This window comes from Camelus ferus, chromosome 4 (assembly GCF_009834535.1).
Source record: "Camelus ferus isolate YT-003-E chromosome 4, BCGSAC_Cfer_1.0, whole genome shotgun sequence".
Taxonomy (NCBI): Eukaryota; Metazoa; Chordata; class Mammalia; order Artiodactyla; family Camelidae; genus Camelus; species Camelus ferus.
In genome coordinates this window covers 36,827,683-36,849,766 of record NC_045699.1, presented here as the reverse complement: position 1 = coordinate 36,849,766, position 22,084 = coordinate 36,827,683, and the positions used below count along the sequence as shown (strand labels likewise).

General features: G+C 36.2%; 1 protein-coding gene across 23 annotated transcripts in view; it reads right to left on the bottom strand.

The window, feature by feature from the left end:
• TMC1 (transmembrane channel like 1) overlaps positions 1–22,084 on the bottom strand; it is a 310,690-nt gene that overhangs the window by 129,969 nt on the left and 158,637 nt on the right. For 5 of the 23 annotated variants that reach the window (XM_032477833.1, XM_032477844.1, XM_032477834.1 and 2 more), the window contains 3 exons: positions 19,977–20,028; positions 18,781–18,820; positions 8,363–8,431 (listed from right to left, as the gene is read on the bottom strand). The exons of 14 other annotated variants lie outside the window; for them this stretch is intronic. Coding sequence is in view for 3 of the 9 variants with exons in the window: in XM_032477838.1 (XP_032333729.1) it covers positions 18,781–18,793 (13 nt within the window). In the remaining 6 variants the exon portion in view is untranslated. The remainder of the gene's footprint in view (positions 1–8,362; positions 8,432–18,780; positions 18,821–19,976; positions 20,029–22,084) is intronic. 4 more of the 23 variants (XM_032477845.1, XM_032477838.1, XM_032477841.1 and 1 more) reach the window with 1 other exon arrangement.

The window sequence follows — 22,084 nt, the reverse complement described above, 5'->3', positions numbered from 1 at the left end:
AGCCACATCCTCTCCATGACCTCCTCCAGCACTCCACCCCTCGTGACTGGCTCTTACAATTTTACATGCCCTCCTTTTCCATGGTGTACCCAGCACCTGTTTTTGATAAGATAATAATAGCAAAGCATTGAAAAATGCAAAAATTACAGAATATAAAAATAATGGAATATTTATAAAACAGAATATTATGTAGCAATAAAAGTGAATAAATCAAAAAGCTAATACCAAAAATTTATATGTAAATGTAGAATTAGAAAAACTTAGAATTAGAAAAACAACTTTGAAAAAAAAAAAGAAAATAGTTGGAGGACACACACCACCTAAATTCAAGACTTACTAGAAGCTGCAGTGATCAAGGCAATGTGGAGCTGGTGTCCCGAGAGACAAATGGATCATTGCAACAGAAGAGAGAGACCAGAAATAGACCCACACATGCATGGTCAAAGGATTTTTAACAAAGATGCAGAGACATTTTAGTGGAGAAATAACAGTATTTTCAATAAACACCAAGATTAGATATTCATACATTAAAAAAAACCTTCAATCTCCATCTCACCATATATAAAAGCTAACTCAAAATGGACCATAAACCCAGTGCAAAGTCTAAAAATACAAAAATTCTAGAAGAAGACACAGAGGATTATAGATTAGGCAAAGTTTTTGTTTTTAGACATAATACCAAATGTTCAGGCCATAAAAGAAAAATTGATAAATTGGACTTTAAGAATGCTTTTCAAAAGATGATGTTATGACAATGAAAAGACAATCACAGACTGGGAGAAAATATTTGCAAGTCATACAGCTGAAAAAGTACTTGTAATCAGAATATATGATAGAATATATTACAACTCTCAAAAGTTAATAAGAAAACAAACAACTCAAAAAAAATGTGCAAAGGATTTGAACAGATACTTCACTGAAGAAGATAATGATGGCAAATAAATACAAAAGATACTCTATATAATTAGTCATTAGAGAAATGTAATTAAAACCACAGTGAGATACTACTACCTACTTATTAAAATGACTAAAATTAAAAAGCTTGGCTATCCCAAGTGTTGGAGAGGATCAGGGACAATCAGAACTTTCATACACTGCTGGTAGGAATGTAAAAAAGGTACATACTTTGGAAAACAGTTTGACAACTTCTTGAAAAGTTAAACATACACTTACCATATGACTTAGCTATTTTATCCTGAAATATTTATTTACCCAAGAGAAATGGAAGCACAGGTTCCTATAAAGACTTATTTAACTTACATAAAATTCTAGAAAATGCAGTGTAGTGATGGTCGTTGTTTCATCTATCTGAATTTTCAGGTTGTACATTTGAGTATGTGCAGTTTTTTGTATATCAGTTTTATCCCAATAAACCTATTAAAATAAAAGCTATGCATGGGCCAATAATAATAGTGTGTTATGAAGCAAACATCAAGATTAATTTACTCTTGTACAACTGATACCTAAAAGGAGAGAGAGAAAGAAAGTAAGAAGGAAAGAGAAAAGGAAGAATAGAAGAAAGGAAGAAGGTACAAAGGAAGAAAGGAAGAAAAAATACCTTTGAAAATTAGGTAGAAACAACCTAAATACACACAACAACATGGATGAATCTCAAATGTTTATGCTAAGTGAAAGAAGCCTGTCTCCTAAGTCCATATAATGTAGGATTCCATTTATATGATGTTCTGGAAAAGACAAAACTATAGAGACAGAGAACATATCAATAGTTGTCAGGAGCTGAAGGAAGTGACCACAATGAGACTCAAGGGAATTTTTTGGGATGGTGAAACTATTCTATATCTTGCTGTGGTGTTTGTTACACAAATGTAGGTATTTGTCAAAACTCATAGAAGTATGCACTTAAAAGAGTGAATTTATTACATATGAATTATATTCCAGTAAATCTGACCAAAAAGAAAAATTGGAAACTGACACCTCTCAGGCTGCAGTTACTTTTCTCTGCTTATATTGAGTCTTTTTTAAAATGAAATTAATTGACAACTCAAAAAGAACACTTCATATTACCTCACCAACCCCTGGAGATATCTGAGTTTAAGCTCCTGCCTTAAACCCATTTCAACTAACACCTTTTTAGCATGATCAATACGTAGTCATGAATAAATTTTTGAACAAGAAGCCCTACATTTTCATTGTGCACTAAGCCTCACAAATTGTGTAACCAATACTAAAACCAGGAGCTTTTGGAGCCATCACTGAGCTTTCTCTAATAGAGGACAGTGAAAAGGACCGTTTTTGACATGGTGCATCCATTTGACATTGTCATAGAGCCCTAAGAAACATAGTGAAGCACCATTTCTATTAGTTATAGGACCTAACTGAGGTGAGTTGACAAACCACAGAGGCAACACATAGATCAAACTGGAGGGTGGTAATCAGACTACATGACCATGGCTACATGGCTATTTCTGAGTTGACAGAATGGATAACACCGGAATTAAAAAAAAAAAAAATCAAGAATAGAAGTAGTGCCTACAGCCTCAAGATAAATCACAAGTAGTTGGTATGGAAAAGACTGCCACTCAAGTGTCACTGGTTTGAGCCACATCCACAAACATAATTGTGACCACCTCAATTCTAGTCCATCTTGTCTGTCAAAGGAAAAGAAGGACATGCCTCAGAAATTTCTTTATATTTTCATCCAAAACCAGATCCCAACTAAAAAATATTCTGACAGGAAGGGTGAGATGAGGTAAAGACTTGTGGTCTCAGTCTCTTAAACGTGGTTTGATTCTTCATCCACAAAACATAAGAGGAGATAGGCACTGGAATGAGTGTATTAATGGTAAATATACTTTCCTACATTTGGAAAGCGTACTATCAATCAGGCTACTCACCCTCACGCCAGGCCTGAATATAGTTAAGCCCAAATCAAGAGATGAGCGATGACTGCCCTGGGGCTTTCTCATCAGGGTTACTTTTGTGCTGTACATCAGTGACCATGTACTTGATCATACAAATCGGGATACTTTTGAGAGTGTAAAATGTTAAGCTGAAGAGGATGCTGGGACAATGGACATAAACCATGGTTCATCCAGGCCAGCTATGACATATAGTCACCCTAACTGTAATATTATCACGTATAACTCAGGCATCTCATTAGCTTTTAGTGGTACCAATACACATCATCAATGAAAATGACAATCACAAAGACATTGCCATACATGTACCAAGTGCTTTTTCTGTGCCAGGCACTATGCTAAGCACTTAATTTTTTTTAATTTGAGATTGAAAACATCAGAAATACATATTTTGGATAATACACATAGGTGCGTAATGCTTTTGAAAATTGAACTGTAAAATTGGTTCCTTGGTCTATTTTTAATTATTTGGATGCAAACTGCAACTTATTTTGGTTGCTGGATTGGAGGGAGGAATGGATCGTGCCTAAAGAATTAAGAGAGATGAACAATGAAAAACCAATAGCCATTCTAAAATGTAGATAGTGAAAAATTAAATTACATTTGAGGGCAGCTTGAGTATGAAATGTAATTTTAAAATAAATACAATCTTTCTTGTTTAATATAACTTTGGTGTTAAAATTCCTTTAATTTATTCCTCGATGTATTAGATAAGAATGCTTATTTTGATAAATGCGATAGTGATTAAAGAAATTTCAAGCATATATTTTACATAAGTAACTCTGCCAACATTTGTGGAAACCACTGATGAAATTTATAAATTATTTCAAGGCTTCATATATATATATATATCCAAAAGCAGTATCTGCCCAGAAAATCCTTAGGAAAACATCAAATATTTCATATATATATATATATATATTAATATGGCTTCTAAAGACAAATATAATTATATAGGTAGATTTATGCTATTGCTATTATTACCTAATAAAAAGGCTTTAAAATTTATTTTCCCTTTCTCAAAGGATTTTTCTAAAATGTAATTAGGTTTTTAAAACTGTGAACATTTTGCAGTCTTAAAGACAGTTGTGAATATATGTATGTTCATGTATGGCTGGTGCATTATGCTGTGCACCAGAAATTGGCGCAGCATTGTAAGCTGACTATACTTCAATAAAAATATATATACACACAAAAAATTTTTTAAAATAGTTGCTATAAAAATTCAGGGGATTAAAAGTAGTATGCTAAATTATATTTATTAGTTGTGTGGACCATGTTTAAAATCATGAAGACTACTGCCTTAAACTTATGGTTAGCATTCTTTAAAATATCTTTCTTTTCACACACTACATAAATTCATATCACATAAACTGCAAACAAACCCACCAAATGGTAGAATAAATTACATTAAAATATCACCAGCAGTTATTTCCTATGAATAAAATTCTTTACACATTGAAATATTTCCCGACTATAAAAATAAATGCATGCTTATGGCAAAAAATAACAATGAAGAAGAAAAGTATAAAGATGAAAGTAAAATTACATACACAGAGAGATTATGAATTGGTCCTTAGCTTCTTTATGCTCTTCAGTAATCTACCAACTTTTACAGAAAATGGGTATCAATTTTCCAATCAAGATGAACAATGATTGTGCAGTAAAGTAAAATAAAATATTACTGATTTGCTAAGAGCAAAAAGAAATGAAGAGATATGACAGTGTGTTTTCTATAAAGAAACCCTTGACTGTTCTTAGAAAAATTGGGTTTTAGTCCCGAACCTGACATGCAGTAGCTCTGCAACCTTAATCAAGTGTCACTAGTACTCTCTGTAAGATGAGACAGAAGGAGACTGTCAGTTCATTCTCTCTGCTCATTTATTTCTGTCTGTGCCTTCGTTTAGCCAATATAAACATTCAGTCCATAACAGGGAGTCATTCTATTTAGAGGAGCTGAAAAGTCCAGTGGTCAAAGAAGGGAGAAACTGTCTCTAAGGGGTGAATATATCTGTGCTAAAACAAGTGGTTAAGGGCGTGCATTCAGCGGCATGACGTGACTGTGTCTGGGTTTACATCAAATTCGCCTAAAGACACACTCTGCTTAATGACAGCTTCCACTATTTCCAAACTCCAGCTTACCATCACCCTTTGCAACTCTATCTCATAGCTTCTTTCTATGCATTACTTTAAACTCCTGGTCCCATTGCTAGCTGCCTAACTCTGAGTTTCCCAAATCAAATTCAAAAGGAGAGAGAATTTGATTGACTTATCCCATCTTTTCAAATAATAAAAAACAATAATAACATGCAACGGGATTAGGTGTCATGTACCAAAGAGTGCATGTATTAACTCTTAATCCTTACTTCAAACAAATCAAATAGGAATAATCATTAAGCTCATTTTATGGAAGAAGAAAATGAAGATCAAAGTCAAGTGGCAAGCCTTGATTTGCACCTAGACAGTCTGACTCAGCTCCTATGCTTTTAATCACCTGTAATTTGATAGTCATGCGTCAGGTATCCACCACGGTCCAATTTTGGCTGCACCCAAGTAGGACAAAGCATGTGGTCCCTACAGTAGGAGCTAACGGCAGAGCCACATCATTTAAAGTGGCCTAGGCATGTGGCAGGAAACTACATTTGAGCTGACTTAATAGTCATCCAACAGAGTAACAAAGGCCACCTTAAACATGAAGTGAATAATTGGTTAGCAAAAATATATTTCCTGTACCATGAAAGGAGTATGAGGCCCTACCTACATAAAGGGTGAATCCATGGATTTGTTAAGCCAACTGGATAAGGAAAAACTTTACAAGTCTTTTAAATGTTAACATTCTTGTTATTAAATTCTGCTTTTGAGTCAACTCTCAGTGATAAATGAATACTGTGAAGCCTATTTTATTTTAATCGTATTTTATCTTATATTTTACAGAAAGTGTATAGGGGTAGTTAGAGAGATTCTACTCTCAAAGTACATCTTTCTATCACCTTTATCAATGAAAGAGTACTTGTCTAATTTTGAATGCCTACATTTTAATCTAGTCCTTTGCAAAGCTTGCAAATATGTCTCCAAGTTCTTCTGGAATTAAGAATTATATAAGAAAAGTTAGAGTTTACTTTAATTTTGGTTTCTTTATTGGCAAACTTTTTTCTACCATTTGAGCACTTATTTTTTTAAAACATTGTATGTTACATATTTTTTAAAATAGGCTTTGCAGTGTCTTGAGTGCTTTTTATTAGAATTTGCGAGCCTTTTCAATCTACATACTTTGACTTCTTTCAACACAGGTTCATTTCCTTCCATTACATCTTTAATATTTATTCTGTTTATATTATCTTTTTTGGTTCCTTGGGAATAAAGTTCTTAGCTTTAGCATAAAACTCTGCTCTTCGCTTTCTATATCCATTAAGTTTTCCTTTTCCATCTTCTTGTCATTTTACTCTATGATCTATAAAAATTTTCAAGTTTGTTCTCCATTTAAGTAGCTGCAGCACTGAGTATGCTCTTTATTCCCTTGTTATAAATGTTTTATTGCTTTTACATTGCTTCAGTTCCTTCACTCTTTACTATCTCTCCCATATCTCTTTCAATCTCACTTGGTATCTTCTCGTCTTGGCTTGTTCTTTCCTGGTAGCTTTGTGCTGTTTCATAATGGTCTTGTTTTCTTACATCCTCCTCTTATTTTTGTGGGCTAAATTAATGCCTTTTGTGATTATACATCCTTGACAAGAAGACACACGTTCAGACTTGCTTTTCTCAAACAGGTAGAATGTGTGGATGGCTGATGTTTTCAGAGTCTATCCTGCTTTCCAAAACAGACTTCTTAAAGAGATAGGAGCTTTAAGAAAATGACTGTTCAGGAAGGCTGCATTTGATGTGAGACTAGCTGTAAGGCTTTGCATCCTGCAAGATATAGTTCTCAAAATAAAGTGTCATACTGTTTAATAGACTAGTACACAGCAATTTGTAAATTATAGATTGTAATTTTCCATGAGTTCCATCTTTTCAGAAAAATAGGACAAGTGGCTAGGGAGAGAAGATCTCATCTGAGTTTAGCAGAGCTATCCCAAGAGAAAGTTTGCCAGTACAGGGAATTTCTTAAAAAGAATTATCCACTTGCTGGCCAGCTCTGAGAATAGTTTACCAGACATCAGGAAACATAAAGCTGAAGTCTATTAGCCTCTTTTCTTGTTCATTAACAAAATATTTAGTAATATTTCTTTTATAAAAGTTAAACAACCATTAAAGAATATACAGAAAATGCATAAAAGGAAAAGGAAAAAAATTCACCATAGTCCTATCACCCAAACCCAATATACCACCATTAACATTCTGTGGATTTCTTTTCAGTTTCTTTTTTTAATGTATACTTTTACTGGGTGTTAGGGAAATGGAAGACAGGGGATAATATATATATGTGTGTGTGTGTGTGTGTGTATCTTTCTATATATGTATAATAGGATACTAAAATGTGTATATACATATATATATACACAAAATGCCTAGTTTTATAGGATGTAGTGGGGAAGGGATATATATGTGTGTGTATATATACATATATATAAATACAATTTCTGTATCCTACTTTTTACCTATAATTATGTTAAATGCACTTTAAATGTTATTCATAAACAATTTTTAATGGTACATTAAGTTGCACAAAAGTGATGTACTATGGCTATTTAGGTTCATTCTAATGATTCACTATTTTGAAAATCTGCAATAAATATTTATAATAATTTTCTTATTACAGAGTTCCAAAACTAGTGCTATTGAATTAAAGGGCATAAACATTTAAATATTTTAATGTACAGTTAGCCTTACAAAAGTGTTGTACCAGTTTACAGAACAACCAGCAAAATGCAAATAATGCCTATCTCATCTTGTCCTTACCAATTTTATTAGTTCTATTCTTTGGCTGGGTTTTTTCCCTTTATGTTGATTAACAATAAGACTATTTTTTCCCATATATCTGTGTGCTAATTGCATTTCTTCTTTGGGAAAATACTATGATTAGTACAGTGTGTCTTCAAAAGATAGACATCCAAAAGCAAAAGGAAAATATTTATCTTATCAAGACAGTTTTGAAAGTTTATGGTCATTCCAAAAAGTAGAATTCCTGATTTCACCATTCTCAAAGCCTTTTATTCTCGTTCCTCATCACTCTGCTGCCCATTACCACCATATTTCAGTTAAATCAAACAATTTGCAGTTTCTCATATAAGCCATATGCTCTCGATTCTAAACCCCTTGACTTTGCACATGCTGTTCCCTTGTCTGGAATGTCCTTTCCCTTACCTCAAACAGACACACACACACACACACACCCCACCACCACCACCACCACCACCACCACCACCCATGCACACAGAGCCTGTAGCCTTTCCTGGGCTCCAATAGTACCTTATTGTTACATTTCTTACAACGTCTAACACCCTGCACCATAATCATTAATATTCTTTCTAGACTTTCCCACTAACCTGTGAGTTCTATGAGGGCAGGGACATCTCATGTTTAATCTTTAGATTCCACATCATTTGTCATCATCTCTAGAAGAAAGAAGAAGCTCAGTAAAGGGTTCTTTGAATATGATCAGTATTGAATAATAAACACAGTTGCCTTCCTAGTAATAGAACTGAGTGTCATTTCCCGTAATTGTCATGACTTTGAGGAGCAGCTTGTTTTAGTGGAAATAATAGAAACTTCAGAGTCAGACAAACCTAGGTTCAAACTCCCAGCTCTGCCACTACCTGGCTCAGTCCTTAGAGTAATTACCTAATATCTTTAAGACTCCACTGGAACAAATGGTCATTATGAAACATACTTTAATAGGATTATTTGAATATAAGTTAGGTAATGAATATATGTAAAAAATTTCATATATAGTAGTGGCTCAATAAATAATAGACTTTTTCTAGTTATTTTTGTATATTTAAAATGTATCTTCAGTCCATGTATATTTCCATTCCATGTACATTTCCATTATAATAAATGCTAACAAATTCCAAGAATTTGATTCTTATGTATGTATTTTTCTTTGAGTCATCAAGACTAAGAGACAAGGCCAATTGTACTGTCTATATTCTTGCTGCCTAGACAAGAATATTCCTTGTAAATAAACCTTAGGAAAGAATTAGCTGTAATCACAGTTGAGAAAAGAAGGCCTGCATTTTCCAAAGGCAAAAGAAATAAAGTACTTTGTAAAATAACACATGATCCATCATCTGCTGCTTAATTTTTTTTGCTTGTTTGCCCCATTAATACTGATGAAGGAATTCAGGGACCTGAAATTACTATAAATAAAAGTACCACTGTCCCTGATGGCAAAAGAAAAGAACTTTTGGAACATGCTCTATTTTTCATTTCTAAATATATATTCGCTTGTGCCACACTAAAGAAGTACGTGAAATCTTCCCAGTTGAAACGTCAGATTTAAACCGGTGGTAGTTCAGGCCAAGCGCGTGCACACACATGCGCACGTGTTCACAAACACCAGAAATCCCCTGAAGCTCAACTTCTGTTTATCACGCAGCCAAGATTCATACATGCCTTCTGTGTGCCTTTCTTGAGGCAAAAAGGCATTTACATCCATCTGCCAGGGAAAAAGTTACAAAGTCTACACAAATGAGGATGACACAAGTATTTGTACAGAATAAATTTGCCAAGACCTTTTTCCCTGTACCCTTATTCCACGCAAGCTGTTTTTAAGTCCCACATGCTGTGGTTTCCCTTCTGCTGACAGCTCAAGACCATCTCCCCCAGGACTTCGTGTTCTCAGGCCTCATTCCATGCAATTCTACATGATTAAATGTAGAACTCGTAGCCCCTAGCATGGTGCTAAGCACAACAAAACATGCTCATTACATAAGTGTTCATTTCTAACTTTCCAGAACCCCTCTGAGCAATCACAGAATTATCCTCCACACCCTTCCACAGAGGGTCAAAGTAATTGCCCCAAGCAGGGCTTCTCAATTGCTGAGAAATGCCTAGGAATTTTCCATTTTAGAGGTTTCTGACATCCTAAAATATGAAGAAATGCCAAAATAGATTTTCAAAAATAATAGTGCATTCTAAACTTTTACACCTAATAAAGGAATGTTTTAAAATATAATATACTCAATGGTGATATTTACAAGTTAACTACAAGATCTGTGGGAATATGTTACAGCCAGTGTAGCCCAGGAACGCGACAGGAGCTAACATGCGTGCTGCTCGTCTTCCTAATCTGTTCATCATGGTTTGTCTCTGTGTAAAGGCTCATTTGGAAGTGACATTTGAAATATAAATTTCAATTCCTTTGAAATGTAAACTCTTCATTTAAAAAGCCTTACTCCCATCTTCATCTTAGTGCTTGCCTCCACATATCTATGGCAAAGAAAAAACCATAAGCAAATAATGAAAAAGTTGGGGGTAAGATTCGCCCTGAAAAGAAGTCACAAAGAGAGAGTTAGAGGAGTCAAATGATGCCATTATGTCCAGATCTACTTACAGGTTGAACCGAGAAGAATTTCTTTCCACAATACCCTGGCAACTCATTCTCTGTTGCCAGGGAGGCCTTGATCTCCCTTTTGGATAAGCAGAGTTCCACTCCAGTCTCCCAAGAGGGTGAACTGTCATTGGAGCCCTGACAATCAGGCCAATGAATAAGCAGGTGATATGACTAGAATAATTTTCCCCAGACTTTTTCTGGTGAAAGTAAGCTACTCCTCCTACAGAGATGCTTTGAGAGTTTAAAACTTTTAAACTGAGATCATTTTTCTGAAGTAATTACAAGGCGCCAATAAACACTGAACAACACTGGGTGCTCTTCTAAATGATGAACTATTTTACTTTTAAGAGAAATAAAGAAAATGGGATTTAAAATGATTATAATCACAGACAAACACACATAGATTAATGCATTTATAACTGGAAACTGCAGGTTAAAGTATAACACTAAATATATACCAGGATATGATATATCCATTCTATTGTGGAATTGTAGGGTTCATGACATGATGTGATTGTTTTATGGGCTACTGAATTGTATAAAAAATTGTACACAGACAAATAGTATGGAGAAAGGTAACAAGACATAGTGAAACAACACAGGCTTTGGTATCCTCCTTCTCATCTTCTCCTCCCTCCCATCCATATCTGCCTAGCCTCCAACTTCCCCAAAACTACTTTTGCCAACAAGGGAAACTCACTGTTGCTAAATCCAAAGAATACTTTCCACTATTTTTCTTACTGGATCTCCCTCCACAGCCTTTGACTCTGTGGGGAAATGTCCTTCTTTCTGCATACTCTCATTCTTAACTTCCATGACATCATCTCTCCTGGATGTCATCTGATCACTCCTTCCCAGTCTCCTTGCAAATGCTTCTTTCTTCTTGATCCCTTTGGTGTTGTTGCTAAATATGTCCCTGTCAGGGTTTTTTTCCTCAATATACATTAGCTCCCTAATGACTTCATCCATGACTTCAAGTGCTTTCCCCTTGCTAAAGGACTTTGCAATCTACACCTCCAGGTTTGATCTCTCTCCTGTGTTCCAGAACTGTAGTGCTGACTGCCTGTCAGACATTGTATCAGTATCTATTGCTTCACAACAAGCCATTCCGAAATAGTGTCTTAAACCAACGACAATTACTTAGTATTCATGAATCTGAAAGTCAACTGGGCTCAACTGGTAGTTCTCACTGCATGCAGGTCCCTCATGCAGTTGTGGTCAGACAATGGCTCAGGCTAACATTGTCTCAAAGCTGCCTTCTTTCAATTGTGTTACCCAGGATGGAAGACATCAATAGCTGGAGATTAGAACTCCGGGCCATCTCTCTCTATAGGTATGTTTGTGGTCACTCCATGTGGTGGCCCCAGGGTAGCCAGACTTCCTACATGACGGCTGAAAGCTCTGAAGAGAACTTATGTTCAGAACTGATGTAACATTCACACCTAGGCCATGTTATTCTCCTACTGGGTGTAAACAATCTCATAGAATACTAACTTCAGACAAGGTTACTCTGAGATCATGATAAGATGAAATAAAACAAAGCTACTTCATAATTTTGTGTAAGTACCAACAAAAACAAGTGACATAGTGACATGGCACCCAAAAAATATCCAACCACAGAATTATTCCTACATTCTAAAAACACCCAATCTAGACCAAATACCTACTTTCTTAAACCTTCCCCCAAATCACCCAATCAAATCTCAAATCCTATAATAGGTTCTTTCTAACACCTTCCTACTGAAACATCCCATGGTTTCCCATGATGTACGTTCTCCCTTGCTAAGAGTAATAAATCCAAGTTGTTGAGCTACAAGTGTGTTCCTGGTGTGCTTTGACTGAAGGGCACCGACAGCTCCCAGAACAAGCGTCTCCAGGGTAACTAGCACCACCTTTGCCAAACTAGCCTTGTAAGTATGTATGTGTGTGTGTATTCCCTCCTCTTCCCAGGATTTAGCCACTTCCTCTCCAGATCATTCTCACCAATGTCCAATCATCTCATCCCTCACCACGCTGGTCTTTTAGTGTAGATGAACTCGAGCCACGCACAGGTGCCATTGTCAGAACACACTGTAGATGAGTGATGGATGTGGGCAGTGGCGCCACCTATGTCTGCTTCCCACTGTCCATAGGCAGTTGCCACAATCGCTACCTATAAACAATTAATGGTGGAGGAAGCAGCTCAAGCATGGCTCATAATTAAGTTGGGGTGATTTATTGGTTCTAGCTGGAAATAGACTACTACTGCATTACATCCCCAGTACCTCCCTCAAAAAATAATAAATAAAAAAACCTAACTACTACTGCATTACGTCCCCACATAGGGAGGACCTGAAGAAGAAAGGTGAAGAAAAGCCTTCCAAGTGGGTAAAACTATGAGCTATGCACTTAACTGTCCACTTCATATGGAAGAAAAGACCTGATCCTCAGATATGCACTAGCTTTTAGTCAGTAGTAAATGTCTTAACCATTTTGACAGGAAATTGAAAAGCAAGTGATGTGAAAATCAGAGAAGAGGAAGTCTGGAAAAGAGGCACGTGGATGAACCTATGGGAATGAACACAAAGCAGATTTCACATTAACACCCATGGAAGAACATCTGCTATGGAGAAGACTCTCGATGGCCATGTGCCCAGGAGGATCCATCCTGTGACTCTTATGTAGCCCCTCTCTCCAGTGTCTGTGCCACAAGCCCACAAACAATGTTCATGGTACTGCAACAGAGGTGATGCACGGTCCAACAACATGGGTTCCCTCCCATAAAAGATAGCCTAGCTACTTCCCCTGCTAAATTCCCAACATGTCAGCAGCAGAGCCAAGCCCTTGATATACCAACATTCCTTAGGGTAACTAACCAAGCCACCTGGTAGAATATTAATTGTATCAGAATCATCTGTTTTAGAGCAGATAGCAATTTGTCCTTACCAGAATCAACACATACTCTGGATATGTGTTTGCCTTTTCTTCCTGCAGTGCTTCTAACTAGCACCACTATCCAAGGGTAACAAGTATTACAGAATATTTGATTCATCAGTATGGTTCTCCTTATAATATTGCTTAAAACCAAGCTACCATTTTACAGCAAAGGAAGTGCAGTAATGTGCTCATTATCATGGGAGCCACTAGTCTTATCATTTTATCCTATAACTCTTAAGCTCCTATAATGATGGAATAGTCTGTTAAAGGCTCAGTTAAGGCACCAACTTGGGGACAAAACCTTGTAGGGCTGGGCATTGTCCTCTAGGATGTGATATATGCACAAATGTGATACATGGTTTTCTCTTCAGTTGTTAGAATGCATGGGTCCAGGATGCATATCTAAGGGAAAGATACAGGATTGTCCCCTATATAGGATGATAGTTCTACCAAGGAACACATTAATCTTCCCACTGAACTTGAAGCTGCAATTATCAACAGGTTACTTTGGTTTCCACAAGCCAGTGAACCAGCAAGCAAAGAAAGGAATTAGCAAGCAAAGAAAGGAATTAATGTATTGGCAGAGATCATAGGTCATGATCTTTTTGAGGAGTTAGGATTGCTATACAATAGGAGCAGGGAAGAACTTGTCTAAGACCCATGGAAGGCAAAGAAGGGTGAATTTGGAGCTCAGAGAGAATAAACTGATAGCTGGCACCTTGCAAGTTTTCACTGTTATTACTAAAACCATTATCAATATTCACATAATTCTTCATGGTTCTCTTAAGATTATTTTCCTTAAGATACATTCCGAGGAGTGGAATTACTAAATCCAAAGATTCAAACGTTTAAAAAACTTTGGATATATAATAATACTTCTCCATAAAGCTGTACAAATTTAAGTTCACTCCAGCAGAATACGAATACATGAAGAATGAGTACACTCTGGGCAGTTCTGGGAGTGCTGGAACAGATCCTTAGAGAGGGAGCGACCTTAGCTGACTGCCCAGCTTAGCCAGCTCCTGTTCTCTACTCATTTTTGATGGAGTCTTTCTCTGAGGTGATTTTAGTTTGTTTGTTAAAATGGCTAGCAAAGCAGAGATAAAACTAAGATTCTAATAGCTGGAAAACATTCTTTTAATGAAACATGAGACTACTCATAAGTAACATCTGATTCTTGACAAAAATGTGATTCAGGAAAGTCAAGAGCCATGTTCACATTTTGAAAATGAGGGCTTGGGAAATATTTAAGATGTCCCCTCACTAAAGTCAAGGTTCTCATACACTAACTTGTAGGGCTGTTACAAGGATCAGTAATGACATATGTAACATGAGGAGTCAATAAATAGTAGCTTTATTTCCTGAGAACATTGCCATTAAATTGCTAAGAACACAGGCATATATATTTTTCATACTATATATATATATTTTTTCTGCCAAAGTTGTTTTCATTAAGGATGTAAATATACTCCTCATTCCCAGGCTATAAGTGTGTTACAATAAAGTTATGCCCTGATGACTATTAGTTACAGATTTGGTGGTATTTCTTTCCAGCTTCTTAACAAATGCCATTTGTCTTTAACTGCTTTCACTGCAATAACATCTCAATGCAATGAGCAAAAGTGGATGGGAATCAGATATTACATGATCTCTGCATCTGTCTTTGTTCCCAGAGCACTTAATTTTTATTACCATTTGGGCACTTAGCCTGCCTATGTTGTAATAAACCATTTACATGTGTCTTCATCCTAAGAAGATTCTGCGAAGCAAAAGCCCATTTGGAGTAAACTGCTTTTAGTATTGTGCTTTGTATGTGTTAAGTCTCTTAAAAATCAGGGGTGCAAACACAAATGCTTTCACGGACCAGGCATGTTATCATAAATTAATGAAACAGGAATAATTTAAAATGATAGGGATTCGGCGGGGGAGGGTGTAGCTCAAGCAGTAGAGTGCGTGCTTAGCATGCCCGAGGTCCTGGGTTCAATCCCCAGCACCTCCTTTAAAAGTAAATAAGTAAACCTAACTATCTTCCCCTACCAAATAAATAAATAAATAAAATGATAGGGAGCCACAAGGTATATACAAAATTGGAGAAAGCTTATGCCATCTAAAGACATTTATACAAAATAAAATAGTAAAATAAAACAAAAGATAATGCTAGGGCAAAAAAATCTACAAGCTACATTAGACTATAAGACAGCTTATGACTTCTGTATGCATCTTGGGTGAGCTGAATTAGATGCTGAAGCAGTGCCATGGAAGAACTGAAAGTGGACTCACCAAAGAAAATCAGGGCTCATTTCCAAGCCAGACGTCCTGCTGATTCTAGCGGAGTCCTGTAGCCCCTCACTCTCTCTGTCTCCTTTTGGCTTCCGTGATGCCAACACCTCCCCCATTCTTCCCCAAATCATTCTCCCCAGTGCACTACATTTGAAGCCTTTATTTTTTTTTACTGTGTTAAAACTCACTAACACAAAATACACTGCTCTAACCATTGTAAAGTATAAAATTCATGGCATTTGGTACGTTCACAATGTATTGCAACGATTACCACTACCTAGTTTCAGAAAGTTTTCACCACTCCAAAAGAGACCCTCCCCATTAGATAGTCACACCTCAGTCCCCTCTCTTCAAGCCCCTGGCAACACTTTTGCTTTTCCCTGTAACCTCAGTTCAGCCAACATCCAAAGCAAATCAGAGTAGAACTCAATTCTGACAAGGTGAGAAAACAGAGCACAGAGTTAGTGCAGAATAAAGCTCTCCAGTTGTGTTCTCTGGATTCAAAGTTAGGATAGGAGGGAACACCAGTGACAATCCCCTTTGCTTTCCTCAGTCTGGCTAAAGATCCCACCCCAGAATCAAAAGATGTGACAGGTCTCCTATTCTCTTAGTTTTTAAACTGCATTTTTACTCTATTCTATCTAGTTTTCTTGTTCAGTTCTTTTTAAGATGCTCTAAATTGTGACTTAAACAAAAATACAATTAATTTGAAGATCCAAGCCTGAGGTAACTTCCTGTTTAAATTGAAGCTTCTTTCCTGTTCTCCATAATGGGCGTTCCTTTTCTTTTTCCCTAAATTGTGGTTGACCATATTCTGTTGCTCCTGCAAATGCTTTTTTGTTTTATGCTTTGAATTAGCTGAAAATGAGTTTAATATGCCTGGTATAAGCCCTCGCACAATCCCTCTTGTGTCAAATCACTTTCCTTGGCTGAATGGGGATTGTTAATTGATGGTGTCGGTCTCCTAGGAACCAGGTGAGGCACTTTGGAGAAGGATCCCCCTTCCAGGCCGAACTTCTTTAAATGGTGAATTGCCAGCTAGTTATACCAATATATCGAAAATACCTCTTGAGGAGCAACGTAATCACATAAATCCACATTGACCAGATCTTGAGATTCTTGGAGATCAATCTTCCAGTTACTTATTTATCAACCCATGAGAAATTCACTTGTACCAAATTTGGCCATTTTTCTCTAGGTTTAGGAAATAAGTACAAAGCTTTGTGCACACAGATGGGGGATTCAGGTTAACTTCAAATTAATGCAAATGTAATTTTAAAACTATAACTACATTTTCTACTCTGGACTTTTTTTCTTTGCTTGATAAAGATGACCTTCGGCAAGTCACCTCACTTTTTTGGGTCTTCTTTGTTTATCTTCAGAATGAAAAAAGTTGAATTCGATCAGCCATTTCCTATCCAGGGTATCGAATCTCTGAATACAGGCATTATCTATAGCCTGAAAAATAATGTATCTTTCATTCATACACCATCATTTTTAAAAATTTTTGAAGTTTTTAATTTGACAAGTATTTGTTAAATAGCCTCTTTTGTGTTAAAAAATTACAAAATTATGCATGCTAGCTATAGAAAATTAGAAAATAAAAATAAAATAAAATAAAATCTGCAACTCTGCCACACAGAAATGGTGTCTATTCACACATTAGTGTACATTCATCCAGTTTTCTTTCTATGCATATTTATACATATATTATTCTTGGCAAATCAAAATATACTGTAGACATGATATTTTATAACTTGTTTTTTACCTAATAAGACATTGTAAACATTTTCCCAAATCATAAACCATTTTTCTACAAGGTTTAAATGACAATTCTAAATGAGTACATACTGTTATTTCTGAATATTTAGTTTGTTCTCAATATTTCATTATTTTTAACAGTGCTGCTATGAGCCTCTATACGATTATATTCATATTGTTGCGAATTAACAATTGTTATTCTATTAATGTTCAAATTATTAACGTCTCTGGATGATGGGAGCTCTTTTGGGGACTCCTGAGTTGTTTTGACACAATCCCCAGAGTCTTTCATACCTCCTCTGCTTTTCTGTGCGATCACTGTTGCAGGCATCTTTTGTATGTGTTCTTTCCCCTTTGTTTTTATCTCACTAGGGATGTGCAGTCAAATTACTGTGTTTTAAAAATCACTTGAAATAATTTCTCTTGTGTAGTTTTGCCTCCAACTCGATTCACAGTTAGTATCTTTGCTTTTACTTTCTTTTAAGAAATTGTTCCTTTTTATTTTGCCTTTTTGTTTTCAACTTATATAAAAGATTAACTTGGTTCCAAAGTCAAATCTATTAAAAAGCTATACCCAGAGAAGTCTTGCTTGCTTCTATCCTCACCCTCTTTATCCTTTTCATCTCCACTCATACATATATATGGAAAAAGAGAGAGGCTGATTTTAAGGAATTGACTCACACAATTGTGGAGATTGGCAAGTCTGAAATTTGTAGGGCTAGCCACCAAGCTGGAAGCTCAGGTAGGAGTTGATGTTGCAGTCTTGAAGCCAAATTCCTTCTTCTTTGGGAAAACTCCAGTCTTTACTCTTGATGGGATGAGATCCACTCACATTACTAAGGCTAATCTGCATTACTCAAGGTCTATTGACTTAAATGTTAATCACACCTAAAAAATTCCTCCACAGCAGCATCTAGACTAGTTTAATCAAACAACTGGGCGCCATACCCAAGATGTCACAAAATTAACCATCACGTATACACATATATATTTATATTCATATGTTTGTGTGTATATATACAAACAACACACATATATACTCTTCTTGGATAAATGGTAGTTTACGATTCATGTTTTCTCTCTCTTGCTTCTTCACTTAACAATTTATTCTTCAGATCAGTGATTTATTCAGATTACTCCTGGCAGTGTACAGAAATAATCCTCACACCTTCTCTCAGCTGTATAATATTTCATTATATGGATATAACATCATGAGTTCACAGTCTCAGTTGGTGGATATTTGAGTTGTTTCTACTCTTGCTCTTACAAATTATGCTGCCTTTTAATGTGCTATTATTTTGTGAAATGTATGTAAATGCCTGTGTGATGAATGAAATTATTTTGGAAACTTTGGAATTTACAGTCTTTCAACATTTGGTACTGTCTCAGTTAACATATTTGAAACAAGCAGCTGCTATCACATGAGTATCTAAGAGAATCTCTAACACTTACAAGGAATTCTCATACTGGACCGTCATGCACTTTTCCATGCCTGTAAGAAAATGTATGAATAATTTTTGAGGAAAAAAATTCTCTCTCTAATTTTTTACTTAATTTTTCTTAAGTAAATGGGTAATACAAAATGAGATATAAACTACTGATGATTATAGTTCCTGTATCATAACAAGACTAAACAACTTTACAAACTCAAAGCAGAATTACAACATTGATAAATTGAATTCAACAGCTATCCATTGGGGATAGGAGGTGGAGTCCAGAAATAAATCCTCTGAGGATACTAAGAGATGACTTTATATAAATCCTGAACATTATATACGAATATTCTTATGTATACATACACACACATTTTGATTTTAACTTTCCCCAGCACTTCACATATAGTAAGCAATAAAGCTGAGATTCAAACCCAGATCGTTCTGTTTCACTAAACCATCTAGACTAAAACAGGCCAGTGGCTTTTCATGACCTGGGGAAATGAAGATAGAAGTGGTTACGATTCACTGAAAGAACACTGGGCTCTGAATCCAGTTAGCTGTAGCCCAGCTCTACTATGAACTATCTTTGTGAATTTGTACACATCTCTGAACCTCTGGATTCCGGCTTCCTCATCTGCAGTGGTAAGAGGGCTACATTAGATCATGGCCAGGGCCCTTTATAGTTCTAAAAGTCTGTGAATTTTCTGTACTGCCAAACATCTCTTTCACGACACAGGAATGACTTAAACAATAGTCTCCCTTTCTTGCTGTGGAGTTTCTTATTACATCTAAGCATCAAAGGGTGGGGTCAAAGAAGGACTGGGAAATTATTCTGCAAATTCGTTAAGTGTCTATTCCAAATATCTTAATGCTAAAAAGATGACCATTTGATTGAAGGATATGGTTAAAGAATATTATACATTATTTTGGAATCACCACGTTGGAGTAGAAAAGCCATTTTAGAAATACTTAGTTTAAGCCCTCACTTTACTGATGCAAGTTATGTGATTTCCCGCAAACCACACAGTTTATTCGTATTATAGACAGATTTATTACCTGGGTTATTAAGATCTAACATACTATAATGCCTCCAAAATTACCTTCTCTTATTCACCACTAAAAATACAGAAAAGGAAAACAGTATAAGAGAGTGGTTAAGTGTAGACTGTGGAATTAAATTGTCAGAGTGCAAATTCCAACAGCACTACTTACTGTGTGATTTTGAACCGATTATGTAATCTCTTCATGCCCCAGTTCTCTTTATCTGTAAAATAAGGGTGACAATAATTGCACATACCTCTAGTTTACCAGGAAAATTAAAATAGTAATATATAAAAACTGTTTAGTATATTGTCTGGCACACAGGAAATAATCAAATTAGCTAGGATTAAGATTAGATTGTGTATCTGATACATTGGCTAAATTTGGTTTAATGTTTCAATTGCACTTCTTTCACTGGTATTCAGCATCAGAATTATTCTAAAATGGTCTTTTAAGAATTTTTAGTCTTTAAGATAGACCATGATAAAAGTGTCCATTAGAAAGAATGAACTGTAAAATTGATTTTTTAAAAGATTGGACCCAGGTATAGGGCTGTTTTCCACTGTAGTACACTGAGGTCAAGTTATTCCCTTGAAAATCCTGTAAAAATGACTCCGAAGTCACACAAAAGTAACATCTCATCCACTGTACTTCTCCAAATTTTTGTCCCCCATTAAGCAGTCAATGACTTGATTTTTGCCAGTGTATAGACATTGCTATAACATCACCATATTTAACTGACAGTGATTAAATCCATTTAATACACTGTGTATGAATTTCAAAAGGGCTTTATGACTGTTTATCTCATCTTTATGGACCTTTAAACTTAATAGCTTTGGTTGCAATAAAGAAGCGATTTCTAAAAGTTAAGCATCTCTTCAAAGCTGCTGCCAGACTGTTCAGTTGATCAAAATTATGTCATCCGGACACAGACCTCCATGTGTCCTTGCTCTTCAACTTTACTAATTAACAATATGGTGAGGGACAGGGAGTGGAGGGTGAGACATAGTCCCCTGTCAGTAAATAAGGACATTGTCAAAAGAAAAATCAGTTCAGTTCAGGGAATACAAATGTTGCAGGTTTGCTCTGGTTCAATAGTTTAGGGTAATATACAGGTTCCTTTAAAATGCACAGTACAATAACCCATGTTGGAGTTATACATTCTTCTCCTTCCCCTTCTGAAATGTTAAGGTCGCCAGTCTTAAACAGAGAGCCCCAGAAGATTATTACCAAAAGAACTAGCCCAGGGCCAATCATTCCCCAAGCATACCTTTTCTAACCACTCATTTCCCCAGCTGTCATTCTTCTTCTCTCTTCCCATTAATAAAATGTACCCAGTCTCTCCCAACTCTTGAGACCTTCATTAATCACATCCATCTACACTAACTCACCCACTGACATACACACAAAGAAAACACCCTCTTTGAGAATGCTAATGTTTCTCAGATTCGGCTATTCATCCCCCACCCGCACAGCAGCTTCCACCCACACGTATACCATGTTTTTATTTATTCCATTGGACCCAATGCCATTCTTTCACCAGGTGGTATTTCATCTTATCCAGGAAGCCACAGCCCAAGAAGACACAGCTTCATGACGCTGGACTGCAACAGGTTTGCTAAAAGAGGCATGAACACTTTAACCATCCATCCAAAAGACACTTAGGGGGCAAAAGAGTAAGTTCAGCTAGGTTAATATGACCAATGATTTCAGGGATGAAAAAACTGGTGAGGAAACCATCACATTCCCTAATAAATAACATTGTATTTCACTTTTCTAAATAGTACTGTTAAATAATCTAAAAATTAGAGCTAGAAAAAAAAATAGCTCTACCAGTCCTAACATCTATAAAATTAATTATGTGATTCTTTTCATTAAGTCACAGTGACATGGTGAGCAAACTGACAACCTCCTTAACCTCTTCAAGACTGGCATTTCTCAACCTCGGTAGTACTGATAATTTAGGCAGGATAATTCTTTACTGTGTGGGCTGGCCTGTGCATTGTGGAATGTTTAGTGATAACTCTGGCCTCCGCCCACTAGATGCCAGTAGCACCCCTCCCTCAAGTTGTGATAATCAAAAACGTCGACAGACATTGCCAAACATCCCCCAAGGGGCAAAATCTTCCCAGACTGAGGATACTCCCATGGATCAAAGAGAAGACTGCTTGTCCTAGAACAGGGATTGGTAAACTACAGTCCAAAGGCCAAACTGAAACCCACTGTCTGTCTTTATAGATAAAGTTTTATTGGAACACAGGCACATTCATTCACTTATG